Source organism: Myotis nattereri (genome assembly GCF_964212035.1).
Source record: "Myotis nattereri genome assembly, chromosome: 10".
Classification (NCBI taxonomy): domain Eukaryota; kingdom Metazoa; phylum Chordata; class Mammalia; order Chiroptera; family Vespertilionidae; genus Myotis; species Myotis nattereri.
Window position 1 is genome coordinate 73,275,729 of NC_138085.1, and position 18,296 is coordinate 73,294,024.

At 40.3% G+C, this 18,296-nt stretch overlaps 1 protein-coding gene across 2 annotated transcripts in view; it reads left to right on the top strand.

The window, feature by feature from the left end:
* Nucleotides 1-18,296, top strand: part of ASXL2 (ASXL transcriptional regulator 2) — a gene marked incomplete at its 3' end in the record, with an annotated part of 79,315 nt that overhangs the window by 28,858 nt on the left and 32,161 nt on the right. For both annotated transcript variants that reach the window (XM_081101280.1, XM_081101279.1), the window contains exons 3-4: nucleotides 9,239-9,347; nucleotides 12,652-12,799. In XM_081101280.1, coding sequence (XP_080957406.1) covers nucleotides 9,239-9,347; nucleotides 12,652-12,799 — 257 coding nt within the window. The remainder of the gene's footprint in view (nucleotides 1-9,238; nucleotides 9,348-12,651; nucleotides 12,800-18,296) is intronic.

Below are 18,296 nucleotides of genomic sequence, written 5' to 3' on the forward strand. Positions count from 1 at the left end.
TCTTATGTAAATTATACAGCAAGGACAATAAAGTCAACATTCTCAAATGATCTGCTTTGGGGGAAATTATTATTCCCCCAAAGCAGATAATTTAGCTTGGCAAATAGTCAAATTATCTGCTTTGGGGAAAACCCCCAAAGCAGATAATTTGACTATTTGCCAAGCTAAATTGCCTTGAGGTGATTTCATTAGAAAGAGCTCAGTTTAAGAATGAAGAACATTATGAAATTGGTACCATATTTATGTAAGGTTGGCTTAGATACCTTTGAGTTTAGCTTGCATTTTCTTTACCTGCTAGTTGCAATCTGCTTTCAAGCCCACAGACCTTGTAAGGATGTCGAAAGGACTAAAAAGCAACATCAAAAAAACCAAAATGCTGGGATATTGGCAGAAAATATTCCTATTCGTTGTTCTTGAGCTTCACAATGAGTTCCATTATGCATCAAAGGGAAGCTACTAAACCTTAGGGTCCATAGCTGATGGCTTTATGATGGCTCCTTGGAAATTGAAATGCATGGGAAGAATATTAAAGAATGGGGAATATTCATTATACCCACATTTAAGTGTAAATTATTGTAATAGTTTTATTCTGCCACATAAATAAAATACTGCAACTGTTATCTGAAGTGGTGTAGGCTATATAGCTGAATTTAATTGTATATTGTTAGACACAGTGATATTTTGGTCTAAGGTAAATTCTGAAGAAGAAATTAATGTTTTCTGTAGCAGAGCTGGGGGAGGGTGCTAATTTGAAAAATTGTGGACAATGCTGGGAGGGGAAGGGAGAGTTTATATTTTGGCTTTATTGTTGCTTTATAAAGAGAAATTAAAAGCTCTTTTTTTCCCTCCTTTCATTTTCTTGGGGTGCATTCCAACTCCAGAAGGTAAGAAGTATTATTTTATTCTAAAGAATTATTATACAACTATAAAGCACTCTTTTACAAGTTTAATTGAACTTACCTTTGGATGCATGATTTTTCCTTTATAAATTGATATAATTAGTCTAGAAATTTCGAGTGATATTACAATGTAAATGTTTTATTATATGTACTTTTTTGTTCTTGCAGTTTACAGGCATTATTTGTCATAATTTTAGCAACTCAATTTATATTTAATTTTATTAAAATTATCATTTGACTTACTAGCATTGGAATACCTAGTATCCTGCAGATTAATGAAAATACTTACGATATTGGAAATGTGTGAGATAACATTTGCTTTTGTTCAGCACTTATAAATGTTAACGCCACTTCCTTATGGTCTCTGTGGTTTCAGATGAGAAATTTGCCGTCATTTGAATTAGTGTTTCCCTGTAGGCAATGTGTTTTTTTCTTTCTACTTTTAAGATTTAAAAAAATTTTTATTTAGTGTTTAGAAGTGTAATTATGATGTGTCTTGGTGTGTGGACTTTATTGAGTTTATCCTATTTAGATTCCCTGAGTTTCTTGAATATGTAGGTTTCTTTTTCACTAAATAAAAGAAGTTTTCAGCCATTAATTCTTTAAATCTTTTTTCTCCTTTCCTTCTCGGACTCTGATGATATAAACTTTGAATCATCTATTATTATCCAACAACTCCCTGAGTTTCTGTTCATTTTTTTCAGTGTTACTTTCTCTCAGTTGTTCACACTGGTAAGTTTTATGGATCTGTCCTCAAGGTCATTGATTCTATTTTGTTATCTCCATTCTACTATTGAGCCCATCTCGCCAGTTTCGTGTGTTTTTTTTTCATCTAGCAAGTTTTTACATTTCTTATACTTTTCAGTTCCATAATTCTATTTGTTTATAGCTTCTATTTCTTTGCTTATATTTGCTGTTTCAAGAGAATGTATAAGTGTTTATGGAAACATTTTTATGACAGCTGTTTTAAAATTCTTGTCTTATAATCTCAACATCTGTCTCACTGTTGGCATCAGTTGATTGTCTTTTCTCATTTAGGCTGTGATTTTTCCTGGTTCTTAGTATGATGGGTGACCATTATTTTTATTGACTCTTGGATATTTTAGCTATTGTGTTATGAGATGTTAGGTCCTATTAAGTATAAATCTTTTATTTAAGCAGGCATTCACACTGCTCAGGTTTACCCTGTCAGTCCTGGACTCTTAAGGTAGACTGTGGTCTTGTTTTATTTGGTGACACAGAGGCTCCCAATGATCTTTGCAGTTGCTTTCTGAGGGGGGCGGAGTTGGCTGCCTTACGCCTCTAGATGTGGGGAAAAGGGAGTCTCCAGCCTATGGGGACAGAGAGGCTTCCTGAGTCAGGTGCTTGTGACAGGACCCCTGCTGTGCACGGGGTTGCTTAGCATTTTGGGGGCTGGTAGTCCCAGGTCCACAAGGACAAAGGAAGCTTCCTGGGCTGGGCTGCTTCTTGTGATCAGATCCCACTTGCTGGTGTTACCTTGCTTCTCCTATTTTTGTCTTTATTTTTGCTGCTTGAGGTAAGATAATTCCCTCAGTCAAAGCCATTTAATTATATAAGCTTTACTGTAACTCTTAAGTTACTTCTATGAGTTGGAAAATGCCAGAAATTGGTAAAATTAAAGGATCAATTGACTCCTTAAAAGCTCTGAATATTGACGTAAGTGGCTATGTCAAGACTGACAGCTATTATTCAGACACAGAACATAATTGGAATAAATAGCTTTGCTGTTAGATGTATAAACTATTACTAAATGAACAAGAAATACCAAATAGGGCAACGATATAAGATCTCAACAAAGTCTTAATTTTTGATGTATTTAAATCTGTTAAATTCTATTCTCTCTCCAGCTCTTTATTTCAGAACTATGTACATAGCTTATATTGACACATATTTTATTTTTGTTTTCCACACCAATACTTCTTTTAGCCCAAATAATGTGTCCTCATATACAACCGTCTACACCATTTTAGTTCAGAGACATGTGGTTTTTAGGAACTTGACCCATCCAGTTAAGAAGTGTTAGCATCTTGATCAGTTGGAATACAGGCAGTTAATATTTCTTTATATGCAGTAGTTACAAGGTGACCTTTTAGGAGCATTATATTTCTCTTAAGTCTATTTTTTCTTTTTATGTCTTATTCTTATAAGATTCTTATAAAGATTGTAATGAAAGATGCTCTTAGTGAACTAATCACGGAAATGGTTATGGACTGAGGCAGGATTCAGGTACTTTATGCATATGATCTATTTAACCTAAAGAAACCATCTGAAGTCTTTATTTCATAGATAAAGACGTTGAAGCAGTGAGGAATTGCATAACCAATAGAGATAAAACTTGAACTCTCATCTGTCTGACTCAGAAACATAAGTGCTGCTTCTGTTGCCTCACTTTTGAGTAGGATCAGGACATTGGGTAAGGTTCTTGAACTGCTTTGTATTTCACTTCAGGTGAAAAGTTATGGTGTTCTCTAAACTCGCTAAAACTAGAGTTTGTGATTATCTAAAAATTGAACCTTATTGTTCCATATATTTACTTTAAAATAAAACATAATCACTGGACTCTTTTTTTCTTCCAAATAGTTTTGCTCACATCTTACTGGTAGTAGGCAAACTATGCTTTTTAAAAAATAACAGTGGAAAAAAAGACAATAATGGGAGAATGAGTGAAGATTTACAGTGAAGTATTAAGAGGACAGAGATAGTATACAAGCAATTTTCCAAAGAACTTTTTTTCGGTTTCTTTTTATGACTTCCCTCTCCAGGCTATTTCTAGATTGCTCTCTTATTTGTTGTGTTTCACTGGCCTATTAGTACAGACCTCTCATTGTGGGGTCCCAATGGGGCTTTTCCAAAAATGCCTGTTGAAAATTTCCCTTCATACCCTTTTCTCCAATGGTTTCACTATCATATGTTTCATGGTATGTTTATGGACGAAAACAGTTTGAAGAAACTAATTCTTTAAAGTGTGGGTGAGTCAGATGCTACTTTTTGAATTTAAAATCTATGTTAATGTTACTTTTTTATTTTTATTTTTTTAACATATATTTTATTGATTTTTACAGAGAGGAAGGGAGAGGGATAGAGAGTTAGAAACATCGATGAGAGAGAAACATCGATCAGCTGCCTCCTGCACACTTCCCACTGGGGATGTGCCTGCAACCAAGGTACATGCCCTTGACTGGAATCAAACCCGGGACCCTTGAGTCCACAGGCCGATGCTCTATCCACTGAGCCAAACCGGTTAGGGCAGTTTGTTTGTTTTTTTAAAAAGTAGATTAGTTGTTAACCAAATGGATTTCTTAGAGGAATTGCAGGTGGTAAGTTCAATGAAAAGCTAGGAAAAGGTTTTAATGAAAGAGTTTATAATAATACAAAGATTTCTAGTGAATCAAAAACCTATTAAGTCTATTCATTAATTTAGTGATCCTTAAACTCACTATTTTCCAACATAAAGGTGTATTGAGTTCAGTTTTGTTCTATGTGCTGTTAGGTAAGTGTGCCATAAAAATCAGTTCTAGCTTTTAAAGCTATCTGTGTTGAATTTTTAGTTTGTATGTGGATAATGATAACGGGTGGGTGTGTATAGGTATATGTGTAAGTGTATCATGTGAGTGAGACTTATAAGTTTACTAGAGGCCCGGTGCACAAAAATTTGTGCACTCGGTGGGGGTGGAGGGGTCCCTCAGCCTGGCCTGTGCCCACTCGCAGTCTGGGACCCCTTGGGAGATAACGACCTGCTGGCTTAGGCCTGCTCCCAGGTGGCAGAGGGCTGGCCTAATCCCTAGGTGCAGCCCCTGGTCAGGCTCAGAGCAGGGCCAATTGGGGAGTTGGGGCGCCTTCCCCTGTCATGCACAGAGCAGGGCGGATTGGGAAGTTGCGATGCCACCCTCTGTCACGCTCAGGGTAGGGCCGATTGGGGGGTTGGGGCACTGCCCCCTGTCACACTCAAGGCAGGGTCTATGGGGAGGTTGCGGCACCACCCCCGTCACGCACAGAGCAGGCCCAATCAGGGGGTTGGGGCGCCTTCCCCTGTCACAACAGAGCAGGGCGGATAGGGAGGTTGTGGCCTCGCCCCCTGTCACACACAGAGCCGCAGGGCGATCAGGGGGTTTGGGCGCTGCCCCCTGTCACGCTGATCCTGGTGCTGGGAGGCCTCGTGGCTCCGCTGATCCCAGTGCTGGGAGGCATATTACCCTTTTACTATATGGAATAGAGGCCTGGTGCATGGGTGGGGGCTGCCTGGTTTGCCCTGAAGGGTGTCCTGGATCAGGGTGGGGGTCCCCACTGGGGTGCCTGGCCAGCCTGGGTGAGGGGATGATGGCTGTTTGCAGCTGGTCACACACCCTTCAGGGTGGGGGTCCCCACTGGGGTGCCTGGCCAGCCTGGGTGAGGGGATGATGGCTGTTTGCAGCTGGTCACACACCCTTCAGGGTGGGGGTCCCACTGGGGTGCCTGGCCAGCCTGGGTGAGGGGATGATGGCTGTTTGCAGCTGGTCACACACCCTTCAGGGTGGGGGTCCCCACTGGGGTGCCTGGCCAGCCTGGGTGAGGGGATGATGGCTGTTTGCAGCTGGTCACACCCGCTTCAGGGTGGGGGTCCCCACTGGGGTGCCTGGCCAGTCTGGGTGAGGGGCTGAGGGCTGTTTTCAGGCTGGGACTGAAGCTCCCAACTGCTCCTTTTTTTTTTTTTTTTAATTCTGGGCCAGCTTTAGCTCTGAGGCTTCAGCTCTTAGGCCTCCGCTCCTGAAAGCAGGTATCTGGTTTGTTTCGGTTCTATAATCGAAACTCTGTATCAACTCCAGCTCTGAGATCCCAGAGCTGGGGATCTGTTTCTGGGGTTTTGTTTAGCTTTCTATTTGTAACTATGTTTCTTAAACTGCAAGCTCAGAGGCCCGCAAGGCAGGCGGGGAATGTTGGTTTCCTCCGTCACTGAAGCAAGCAAGCCTCATGTTAGTTTCAAGCTGCCTGGCTGCCGGCTGCCATCTTGGCTGGCAGTTAATTTGCATATCTCGCTGATTAGCCAATGGGAAGGGTAGCGGTCGTACGCCAATTACCCTGTTTCTCTTTTATTAGATAGGATTATCTTTTTACATTTAAAGTTCACCTGAAAGAATGCATTCAAGCATCTGTAAGGGGAACTAGATGACTCCACTTTTCTTTTAATCTTGAAAGTCTGAGTCTTTAACCCTATTGAAATTCAAGGTGTTGAGCTTTGAAGGATATAGTGCATAACAGTTCAGTCAGAGATAGGGAAGCTAATGAAGGCCTAGTTTTGACAAAGCTATTATATTGGAGGGAGTACAGAAAAAAAATGAACAAGAGATTGGGATTAAAGTAGAGATTAGGCAGGGTAATCTATTGCAAGAGAAAATATCTCTAGGATTAAATAAGTTAGACCAATGAAGTTCTTTATCAAAGGCTTGATGGGGGTTATAAATATTAGAAGACACTGGTGAATTATGAGGGTGGACTATAAAAGTTCATTATATTAATTTCTTTAGATTGGTTGCAGGAAGGAATGCCAGTGATGAGAAACCCAAATTTTAAAAAGTAGTAGGCTTCAGGGTTTTATGAAGAGTCTTAAAGTGTTTGAAGGGGGCTGTCAGATGGATCTTCTATTTCTTTTTTAATGTCCGATCCTGTAGTTTTCTAAGAACAGGTCTTTTACCTCCTTGGTTAAGTTTATTCCTAGGTATCTTTTTGTTGTAATGGTAAATGGGATTTTTGTTTGTTTGTTTGTTTTTAGTTTCTATTTCTGAGAGTTCATTATTAGTGTATAAAAATGCCATCAATTTCTGGATGTTAATTTTGCACCCTGCTACTTTTCTGAGTTCATTTATTAAATCTAGAAGTTTTTTGGTGGAGTCTTCGGGTTTTCTATGTATAGTACCATGTTATCTGCAAATAATGACAGTTTTATTTTCTCCTTTCCAATTTGGATGTCTTTTAGTTTTTTCTTCTTATACTGCACACAAGATTAAACTCAAAATGGATTAAAGACTTAAATGTTAGGCTCAAAATCATAAAAATCCTATAAGACAACATAGTAAAATCTGGGACATTTCTCGTAGCAATATTTTTTCTGATATATTTCTTGAGGCAAGGGAAACAAAAGAAAAAATAAACACATGGACCTTAGCCGGTTTGGTTCAGTGGATAGAGCATCAGCCTGTGGGCCTAAGGGCCTCGGGTTCAATTTTTGTCAAGGGGTACGTGGCCTGGTTGCAGGCTCCTTCCCAGCCCTGGTCAGGGCTCATGCAGGAGGCAACCAATTGATGTGTTTATCTCACATCAATATTTCTCTGTCTTTCCCTCTCTCTCCCACTCTCTCTAAAAAAGCAATGGAAAAATATCTTGGGGTGAGGATTAAAAAACGAAAAAATAAACAAATGGGACTACAAACTAAAGAGTTTTTAGCACAGCAAAGGAAACCATCAACAAAATGAAAAGACAACCCACCGAATGGGAGAACATATTCACCAATGATACATCTGAGAAGGGGTTAATATCCAAAATTTATAAAGGACTTATAAAACTCAACACCAAAAACAACAATAAGCAACTGAATTAAAAAATGGGCAAAAGACCTGACTAGACAGTTCTCCAAAGAGGACATACTGATGGCCAATAGACATATGAAAAGATGCTCAACATCAGTAATCATCAGAGAAATGCAAATTAAAACCACAATCAGCTATCACCTCGCACCTGTCAGAATGGATATCATTAATAAGTCAACATACAACAAGTGTTGGTGAGGATGTGGAGAAAAGGGAAACCTCGTGCACTGTTGGTGGGAATGCAGATTGGTGCAGCCACTGTGGAAAACAGTATGGAGTTACCTTAAAAAATTAAAAATGGGCCCGGCCAGGTGTGGCTCAGTGGTTGAGCGGCAACCTATGAACCACAGAAGGTTACAGTTCAATTCCTGGTGAGGACACATGCCCAGATTGCCAGCTCCAACCCCATCGTGTGTGTGTGGAGCGGGGGGGAGGAGGTGCAGGAGGTAGCCAATCAATTATTCTCTCTCATCATTGATATTTCTGTCTCTCCCTCTTCCTTCTCTGAAGTCAATAAAAATATATTTAAATGAATGAATGAATGAATGAATGAATGGAACTGCCTTAAGACCCAGCGATGCCACTTGAGGGAATTTACCCCAAACACTTAATTCGAAAGAATATATGTACCCCTATTTTCATTGAAGTGTTATTTACAATAGCCAAGATTTGGAAACAGTCCAAGTATCCATTAATAGATAAGTGGATGACAAAGCTGGGTACATTTACACAATGGAATACTACTGTGTAAAAAAGAAAAAAAATTTACCCTTTGACAGCATGGCTGGACCTGGAGAACATTATGCTAAGTGAAATAAGCCAGTCAGAGAAAGACAAGTATCATATGATTTCACTCATATGTAGAATTTAATTAACAAACTGAACTACCAAGCAAAATAGAAACAGACTCATAGAGAGCAAGCAGACAACTCTGGTGGTGGGGGAGGGACAGCAAAATAGAAAGAAAAAGAGAACTCATGGACATGGACACAAGTGATTGCAAAGGGCGGGGGTATAGGTGGAGATGGAAGGGAGCATAGAGAGGATAAATGGTGATGGAAAAATAAAATAAATAAAAATAAATTTCAAAAAGAAAAAAGAAATAAACATTTCTCAAACATACCTATAAAAAAAAAAAAAGAGAAATATTCCAAAGCCTACTTTTAAGTGATCTCATAATAGGTCCAAATACAAGAGATCAGCACAGTATATACATATATGGAATCGTGTTGTACAGCTGAAACTATGTGTCAATTATATTGGGGGGAAAATACAGGAGACCATGGAAATGTGTTTGTTTCACATCTCAGATTTAGTCTGGTGCAGCAGTTGGCAAGGAGATTAATATTTTTCATTTGAATCTGTGTGTGTTCTTTTCCCCTCTATTTTACTTTTGGACAGTTATGGTAAAGTTTGTGCTAAATGAAATAGTGTCTTTTAGAAAGAATTCAGCTTTAGTGAGTTATAATTGACTCTTTACACATTATTTGTGATACTTTCATGAGATCAGTTTTTCTTGGCTTATATGTTAGATACTGATGAGGATTAAGAAACTTAAGGAATTATTTTTTGTTTAGATAATATGAGAATGAGCCTCACATCCATTTTCTCTGTTCTAGCCTCTCAGTAGATTGATGGACTTTTTATAGTTTTATAAAATGTGTTAATGTTAAATTTGTGTTGATCAGGTAATTTTATCTTAAGTCTGTGTTACATTGGATATTCAGAGATAGACTAATCATTGTGTGTTTTTTGCAGTGGGACTTCCCCTCTTGCATGCCTGAACGCAATGCTGCACACAAACTCCCGAGGTGAAGAGGGCATCTTCTATAAGGTTCCAGGCAGAATGGGAGTATATACTTTGAAGGTAAATATTTTTGGAGTCATTTAAAAAGTAAATCATGAAGTGACTACATATAAATATTTGCGTCATAGAGACAGAATTCTGTTTTTCAAGAGGTAATCTTTTTGGCCCTGTATTCAAAATATTTTCTTTAACCATCTAGGTAGATCAGAGAAGAGAAATCAGTTTATTTTTTATTGTTTATGATAATATTATCTTGGAAGGATGAAATGAAAATGTCCTTCAGAAACTTTTTCAAGGGCCTCACATTTGAATAATGAGTGATACAGCCTTGATGCTTTGTAGTACTTTCTCATTTAATTCTCCATTACAATTTAGAGTTATGGTTATTATTATAATGTAGAAAGCCAAAGTTCAAAAGATGGGATTTTCTTGTTGGCCAAATACCATCAGAATCAGAACCCAGATCTGACTGAGTTTCCAAGCCCATGTTCTTTTTACCGTAGCGGGCTTAGTAATTTTTAATTCTTACACTTGAGAAGGGACCTTGACCTATCAGTGTCCTTTTCTGAATGAGCTTGAGTAAAACAGAATAGTTTGAGTAAAACAGAATTTATTAGTTTAGATAACTGAAAATTCTAGGGAAACTCAACCTTGATTCAGGAGCTCAAATGATATCAGGGATTGGTAACAGTAGATAACAGGGATGTTAACAGGTCTCTCCACTTTATTTTGGCTTCGCTCTCTGGCAGGCACTTTGCTCTTTGTACATGACTCCACTCTGCAGGCTGTACGTCTGGAGAGGAAAGAGTCCCAGGAACTAAAGCAGGAGACTTCAGTTAGTTTTGATTTGGCTTAATTATTTAATTAGTTTGGCTTGGCTCATGTGTGTATACCTCTTACCTCTTAAACTTTATGCTATAATCATAGTATGCTCAGTGATTATACATCGCCCATTAACATTAAAAAGATCTAATTTATCTATAATACCTCCTTTTTATACACTTTGTTAACTTCCTGGGTTTACAGGGCTATAGTACCATATGGAGTTGTTTGTATTTCTTTTAGGTTTTAGTGTTCTAGACTTTCCGTATTGTTAATAACGTACTCCATGTTGGACATTGTAGAGGCAATAAAGAAGGATAAATGGTGATCCCTGAGCTCTGATGTTCACATAGTTATTGAAATAATTGTACATTGACAAAATTTAACTGTGACATAAAGTGTACTGTACTATAAAGTATTGTGAAGAGCCTAACTGGTTTGGCTCAGTGGATAGAGCGTCAGCCTGCGGACTGAAGGGTCCCAGGTTCGATTCCGGTCAGGGCCATGTACCTTGGTTGCGGGCACATCCTCGGTGGGGGGTGTGCAGGAGGCAGCTGATCGATGTTTCTCTCTCATTGATGTTTCTAACTCTCCCTCTCCCTTCCTCTCTGTAAAAGATCAATAAAATATATTTTTTTAAAAAAGAGTATTGTGATGATATAGAGAAAGATTAATTTTGAATAAAGGAATCTAGAAAGTTTTTTTGTGTTGGTTTGTTTAGTTTTTTAAACTTACAAGATTTGAGTTGAACTTTGGCAGATAAGTAATGTAGAGGGCCTTCCAGGATAAGGGACTAGCTTAAGCAAAGGCACAGCTAGAAGGATTCAGAATGGATTTGAAAGTAGAGTAAGTTGGAGTGGTTAGGACATAATCTGTGTGTGGACTAGTGATAGGAGTCAGGGGTAGGGTAAATGTTAGGTAATGATCAGACTTTGGAGGCTCTTGAAAACCTGAGGAGGGTGGGGAAGAGGTGAGTATATGTGTTAAGAAGATGGCAGAGTTTTTTTCAGGACAATAGCATGATCAAATCTATATTTAGGAAGATAATTAGATAGGGTATATTTAAGGGTAAAGCAGGAAAATGTGTAAAAAATAACGTTATTGTTGTTTGAAAGAAATGATTGGCCTGAAATACAAGAGTAGTGAAAGAGATGGAGGCAAAGAAGTTAGTTATATTTGTATTCAAAATACTTGATGAACCTGTAGGTCAAAAAGTATGGCTGACAACTGTAAAATTTGTCCTGCATTTTGAAGGAAAGAATAGAAAAATATGGGGTGTGTATTCTAACGAAGTGTACAACCTGAGAAATGGCACTAGGATATAAACATAAGTGGAAAAGAGCAGTTCTTTACTAGATCAGAGTTTTCGAGTGTCAATTGTAGGTAGGTGGGTTACATGTCAGAATTATTTTTATCTGATTAGAAAAATAAATTATATGGGAAAATAAAAAATATATTGAGAGGAAAAAGAACCATCTGTATGTAATTTTATAACTTAGAAATAACATTAGTTATTTATATGTGTATATTTTTATGTACCACATAAATTCATAAAAGCTGATATTTACTGAGCTCTTATCATATGCCAGGCACAGTTTTTCATTTATTATGAGACTGACGCGCTGCCTACTGCGCTAAGGAGGCAGCTAGTTTTTCATTTATTAACTCATTTAATTTCAGAGTTATCTTTAAGGAAGGTACTGTTATTCCTATCTTATAGACAGGGAAGCTGAAGCATGAGAGGTTAAGATTTTGATGAAGGGATACACAGTTAGGAGAAGATAAAGCCAGAATTCAAACCCAGAAAGTCTTAAGTTCCTAGTTGTTGATCTTACAACTGTCCTATTTATCTCTCACATACTGTGCTGACACAGATATCCTTTCTGACTAACATTCCACAATCCAGTGTAGAAACCAAAGATTCATGTGATTTAAAAATAAATAAAGATTTCTTTTGTATTTGAGTCTTGATGGTTACTAACCAATATTTGGGAAAGAATTAGATTCAAATAATGGACTATCTTTTGCTACCCAGACTCTTGATTGAATTCACAATACATAATGGTATTAATATATACACAAATATACATATATGTATATATATATATATATGTAATATATATATATGTATTATATATTACATGGATAATGCATGCACACATGCTTTATAAAATTTTTATTATATAGGGTTTTTTTTAATCCTCAACTTATATTTATCTGATATATATAGATATACACACACACACACACACACACACACATACACGAAGTTCTTGTCGAATTTAAGTCTCTGTGTTGTGCCTACATATGATTGGCATGTAAAATTTTTACCTTTGGATATAGATTGAAGTATTTAGCTACTTTGATCCAAAAAAGAGATGACCGGGATTCAGAAAATATTATTGGTTCTGCTGTTGAATCCTTTAATACAAAAAAATTAATCCACCCAGTTGAGTTGCAACAATGGGTATCAAAGACTTAATTTAATTTCTGCTTGCTGAATTGGTAATGATTAATCCTAATTGGATGCTTACATTTTCAGAAAGATGTGCCCGATGGGGTGAAAGAGCTCTCAGAAGGTTCAGAAGAAAGCAGTGATGGCCAGTCAGATTCCCAGAGTTCTGAGAACAGCAGCAGCAGCAGTGATGGCAGCAACAAGGAGGGGAAAAAGAACAGGTGGAAAAGGAAAGGTAAATGCACCTGATGATTAATAAAGTACTGTCGGATAAATGCCTTGTTAGTAGTTCCTCTTTTTTTCTTTTTTTTAAAATTAAATCTTTATTGTTCAGATTATTACATTAGTTACTCTTTTTTCCCCACCATAACTCCCCTCCACCCAGTTCCCACCCCACCCTCCGCCCTCACTCCCCACCCACTGTCCTCACCCATAGGTGCACGATTATTGTCCAATCTCTTCCCTCACCCCCACACCCCTTCCTCCCCCCAAGAATAGTCAGTCCATTCCCTTTCTATGTCCTTGATTCTATTACAATCACCAGTTCATACTGTTCATCAGATTATTTATTCACTTGATTTTTAGATTCACTTGTAGATAGATGTGTATTTGTTGTTCATAATTTGTATCTTTACCTTTTTCTTCTTCCTCCTCTTCTTAAAGGATACCTTTCAGCATTTCATATAATTCTGGTTTGGTGATGATGAACTCCTTTAGCTTTTTCTTATCTGTGAAGCTCTTTATCTGGCCTTCACTTCTGAATGATAGCTTTGCTGGATAAAGTAGTCTTGGTTTTAGGTTCTTGGTATTCATCACTTTGAATATTTCTTGCCACTCCCTTCTGGCCTGCAAAGTTTCTGTTGAGAAATCCGCTGACAGTCGTATGGGTACTCCCTTGTAGGTAACTGAGTTTCTTTCTCTTGCTGCTTTTAGGATTCTCTCTTTGTCTTTTGCTCTTGGCATTTTAATTATGATGTGTCTTGGTGTGGTCCTCTTTGGATTCCTTTTGTTTGGGGTTCTCTGTGCTTTCTGGACTTGTAAGTCTATTTCTTTCACCAGGTGGGGGAAGTTTTCTGTCATTATTTCTTCAAATAGGTTTTCAATATCTTGCTCTCTCTCTTCTTCTGGCACCCCTATAATTCGGATGTTGGTACGCTTGAAGCTGTCCCAGAGGCTTCTTACACTACCTTCGTATTTTTGGATTCTTTTTTCGTTTTGCTTTTCTGGTTGGGTGTTTTTTGCTTCTTCGTATTTCAAATCATTGACTTGATTCTTGTGACCCTCTGGTCTGCTGTTGGGAGTCTGTGTAATATTCTTTATTTCAGTCCGTGTATGCTTAATTTCTAGTTGGTTCTTTATCACAACATTGAGGGTTTCGCCAGTCTTCTTGAGGATCTCACTACATTTATCAGCGGTCTCACCAGTCTTTTCGAGGGCCTTATTAAATTTATCGGCAGCTTCTAGACCAGGGGTGGGCAAAGTTTTTGACTCGAGGGCCACAATGGGTTCTTAAACTGGACCGGAGGGCCGGAACAAAAGCATGGATGGAGTGTTTATGTGAACTAATATAAATTCAAAGTAAACATCATTACATAAAAGGGTATGGTCTTTTTTTTTTTTTTAGTTTTATTCATTTCAAACTGGCCTGATCCGGCCCGTGGGCCATAGTTTGCCCACGGCTGTTCTAGACAGTTCTTTAAAGACCTTAAAAGTGTGGTTTTGAACTCTATATTCAGCGGTTTGCTTTCCTCCCATTCTGTCATTTGTGTCCTGTTTCTTTGTCTCAGCATTTTTTATGCTTTGCTGTGTCGATAGAGTGCCTTTCTGTGCTAAGTGTCCCAATTACCTGAGGTAGACACTCTTGGTGCACCCCCTTGTGGGCTTTGTGCACAGTCTTGTTGTAATTAAGCCTTGATTGTTGTAGTTATCACTGTGAGGAATTGACCTCCAGGCCATTTGGCTGTGAGAATCAGCTGTGTCTGCAGTGGGAGAACTTCTGTGCTGGAGACACCCCTCTGGGGCTAGACTTGCTTCGATGGGGCTTTGGTGCTCACTGAGTCTGCCCCCTGAGTGTGTCTTTTATGGTTCCACGGAGCTGCAAACTGGATGGTCCCACTCTGACCTCTGGGCTTCCTGGCTCCTGGATCTCTAGGGAGGTGCTTATCGAGCCTTTGCCTGAGGCTATCCAGCAAAAGTCTCCCTGCAGGGCTTGGGCGGGGCGGGTCCCACAGGATCAACAGAGCAGGGTTAGCAATTATGGCTGCTCTCCATCTTGCCCTCAGAGGCTCTGCTTCTCAGTGTCCCAGTAATTGCTGCAAGCCCCATGGAGAGAAAGCTGCCCCAGGGTTCTGAGCGATGCCAGACAGTCCCGCTTCTCCCGTATGAGTCTGGGTCCCTACAGACTCGCCCGGAACTGGAGCTTAGAGCCTGAGACTCCCTCCCGATTGAAAACGACAACCACGCCCTCAGCCACCAGCCCACTCCACATGCACTCTGCACCTTAGTATTTTACTTCAGCACTGCGCCTCCTCTGAGTCTCGGTATGCTTTTCTCTTTCCTCCTAGTTGTAGAACTTCCACTCAGCCAGCCTTCCTGTGGTTCTGGATGATGTCCATTCCGTCTTTTAGTTGTATTTTTGAAGTGGTTGTTCAAGGCAGCAAACTCCGGTGTTTACCTATGCCGCCATCTTGATTTTCCGTTCCTCTTTTTTTCAGACCCTCAATCTGTTAGTCTCCTTACCTTACCCTTTAGATCAGTACTGTCCAATTGAATTTCCTTCTGTCATGGAAGTGTTCTGTATCTATGCTGTCCAACGCAACAAAATAGTCACTAGCTACATTTGTCTATTGAGCACTTGAAATATGGCAAGTGTGACCAAGGAACTGAATTTTCAATTTTATTTTAACTTAAATTTCAATAGCCACTTATGGCTAGTGGCTACCACATCGGACACTACGGCTCTAGCTTTTACCTGGGTTTATTTTCAGCTCTTGGCCATCTATAGCCTGTTTTCGGATACTCTGATTTTATTTACCCCATTAATCTTCTCTTCTAAAATTTGAACACTTATTACTCTAACAACTCTCTCCTTACTAGGAAAAGAATGCTTTTCATTTCTGTTAGCAAAGACTAAATTTAGTGTGCTAGCCTTTGCTCTCATCCCCTGCTTGCTGTCTGCTTCATAGTTTACCCAAAAATTTTCTTTAAGGAACAGTGTCTTGTGCTACAGCTTCCCTGACATGAATTTTCCATTTAAGGATACATATTATTACCTATTCTTGCTAATTATCTGTAGCTTCCTGTCAGAGTCTTGAAGAGGGTAAATTGTTTTTGTACCAAAATATTAATAAATTTAGCTATACATGGTAAGGCAGATTTTAAACAAACCATGGTGATTCCTTTTTAAGGACTGATACAAGGCTTTTTTTACTCTGGACTGATTTTACATAGCAAAATAGACATCTAATAGTTTTCCTCTTAGGTTTAAGTTTTAGGTGAGCTGTTTTTGGATCTAGAAACTAAGAGTTTGTTTTTTGGAATACTTAACTCATTAATTTTAAGTTCCTTTAGAAGTACTGATGTAGAACTGTATCAGAAAAAGTCTTATTTATCCTCATCTCTGTTAATGTGTATGCTACTCCTGGAGAGAATTGAGATAATTGGTGGAATCATGTGAGTTCTCTGGTATGGTTACGACACATGCAATTGGGGAAAATTTGGGATTGTGAGGATTTTAGTTTTTAAGATCACAACCACTTGAATAACAACCCAGACCTCAAATTTTGGGAATGAGTGGAATAAAGGCGAGACAAAGCCAGGACCTGTTACTAATATTGTGATACATATTTTTAAAGCAATCCCTGTCAATAGTGAAAGGAGGTATAGTCCAGGCCTATATTCCTTATGCACTAAGGACCTTTTTTGGAAGGGTAGAGCTGAATGTATTAAAAGTTCTGTCCCTCCTCTGTGCCTCCCCAGTTTCAACTTTTTAAGTTTAGAAATTGTTGATATAAGATTAGGAAACAAGCAAAGTCATCAGACTAGAGCAGAGGTCGGCAAACTCATTAATCAACAGAGCCAAATATCAACAGTACAACGATTGAAATTTCTTTTGAGAGCCCAATTTTTTAAACTATATAGGTAGGTACATTCAACTTTAAATTCAACTTTTAAATTCATGGTTTTCGTCTTCCCTTTTTCTTTGCTTCTTCTTTGTAGCCATCTCAAACAGGGCACCTAAAAAATGTTTTATTTTATTACTAGGGGCCCGGTGCACAAAATTCGTGCACTGGGTGTGGAGGGTGGGGGGAGAGTGTCCCTCAGCCCAGCCTGCCCCCTCTCACATACTGGGAGCCCTCAGGCATTGACCCCCATCACCCTCCGATCGCCTGATCGGCCCCTTGCCCAGGCCTGACGCCTCCGCCAGAGGTGTCAGGCTTGGATAGGGGGCCCCCATCACCCCCCGATCACTGGCTCTGGCTCCCGCCCAGGCCTGAGGCCTCTGGCCCAGGAATCATGCCTGGGCAGGGGACCCCCATCTCCCTCTGATCGCTTACTCCACCCCCCGCCCAAGCCTGACGCCTCTGACCCAGGCTTCAAGCCTGGGCAAGGGGACCATCATATCCCCCCAACCCCCGGCTCCGCCCCCCACCCAGGCCTGATGTCTCAGCGAGAGGAGTTGACCCTCATCACCCTCCGATCACCAATCACCGGATCGGCCCCTTGACCAGGCCTGAGGTCTCCGGCAGAGGTGTCAGGCCTGGGCAGGGGACCCCCAGCTCCCCGCGGTTGCAGGCTCCGCCCCTGCCCAGGCCTAACGCCTCTGGCCTAGGCGTCCGGCCCAGGCAGCGGGGACCTGCAGTGGCAGCAGGGGAGCGCCGCGATCATGGGCTTCGCTTTAGGCCCAGGCAAGGGACCCCTAGCTCCTGGGACTGCCAGCTTCGACCGTGCCCAGCTCCCATCGCTGGCTCCACCCCTACTTCCTGCTATCACTGGCCAGGGCGGCAAAGGCGCCTGATTCTCTGATCATGGCTGGGGGGTAGGGCAAAGGCGGCCCCATGGCCGCCTTTGCCCTGCCCCCCAGCTCTTAGCTCCCCCCTTGGTTTCCGATCACTGTCAGTGGCAGGGGGCTTCTTCCTGCTTTCCCTTTCGCCTCCCTGCATTGTGCCTACATATGCAAATTAGCCGCCATCTTGTTGGCAGTTAACTGCCAATCTTAGCTGGCAGTTAATTTGCATATAGCCCTGATTAGCCAATGAAAAAGGTATCGCCGTACGCCAATTACCATTTTTCTCTTTTATTAGTGTAGATAATAAAGCCACCAACACAAAAAAATTACAATTCTTAAATTGATGACAAAAATACCTGTAGGATTTGCAGCTGGTTGGAAAAATACAGGTAGCTTTATGCTTCGAGTAGGTACTTTTGTCACCTGCGTGCGATTTGCGGACTTGACTAGCACTAACCACTGCACAATGAGACTGCTGACTGACTGGCTCACTCAACTCTGCATGAATCGCGCATGCCTCCCCAGCTGCGTATCCCACAGCCCACCTGCGCTGCGTCTCCCCGTCACCCGACCGACCAATAGCCCCCCACTTCTTCTAACGCCATTTCTTCAAAATAGACTCGCCCAGGCCGAAAACTGACTTCTGCGCATGGGCCACGAAGTTTCAATTTCACTGTTCGTGCGCGCACGTGGTATTTTTGTGGAAGAGCCACACTCAAGGGGC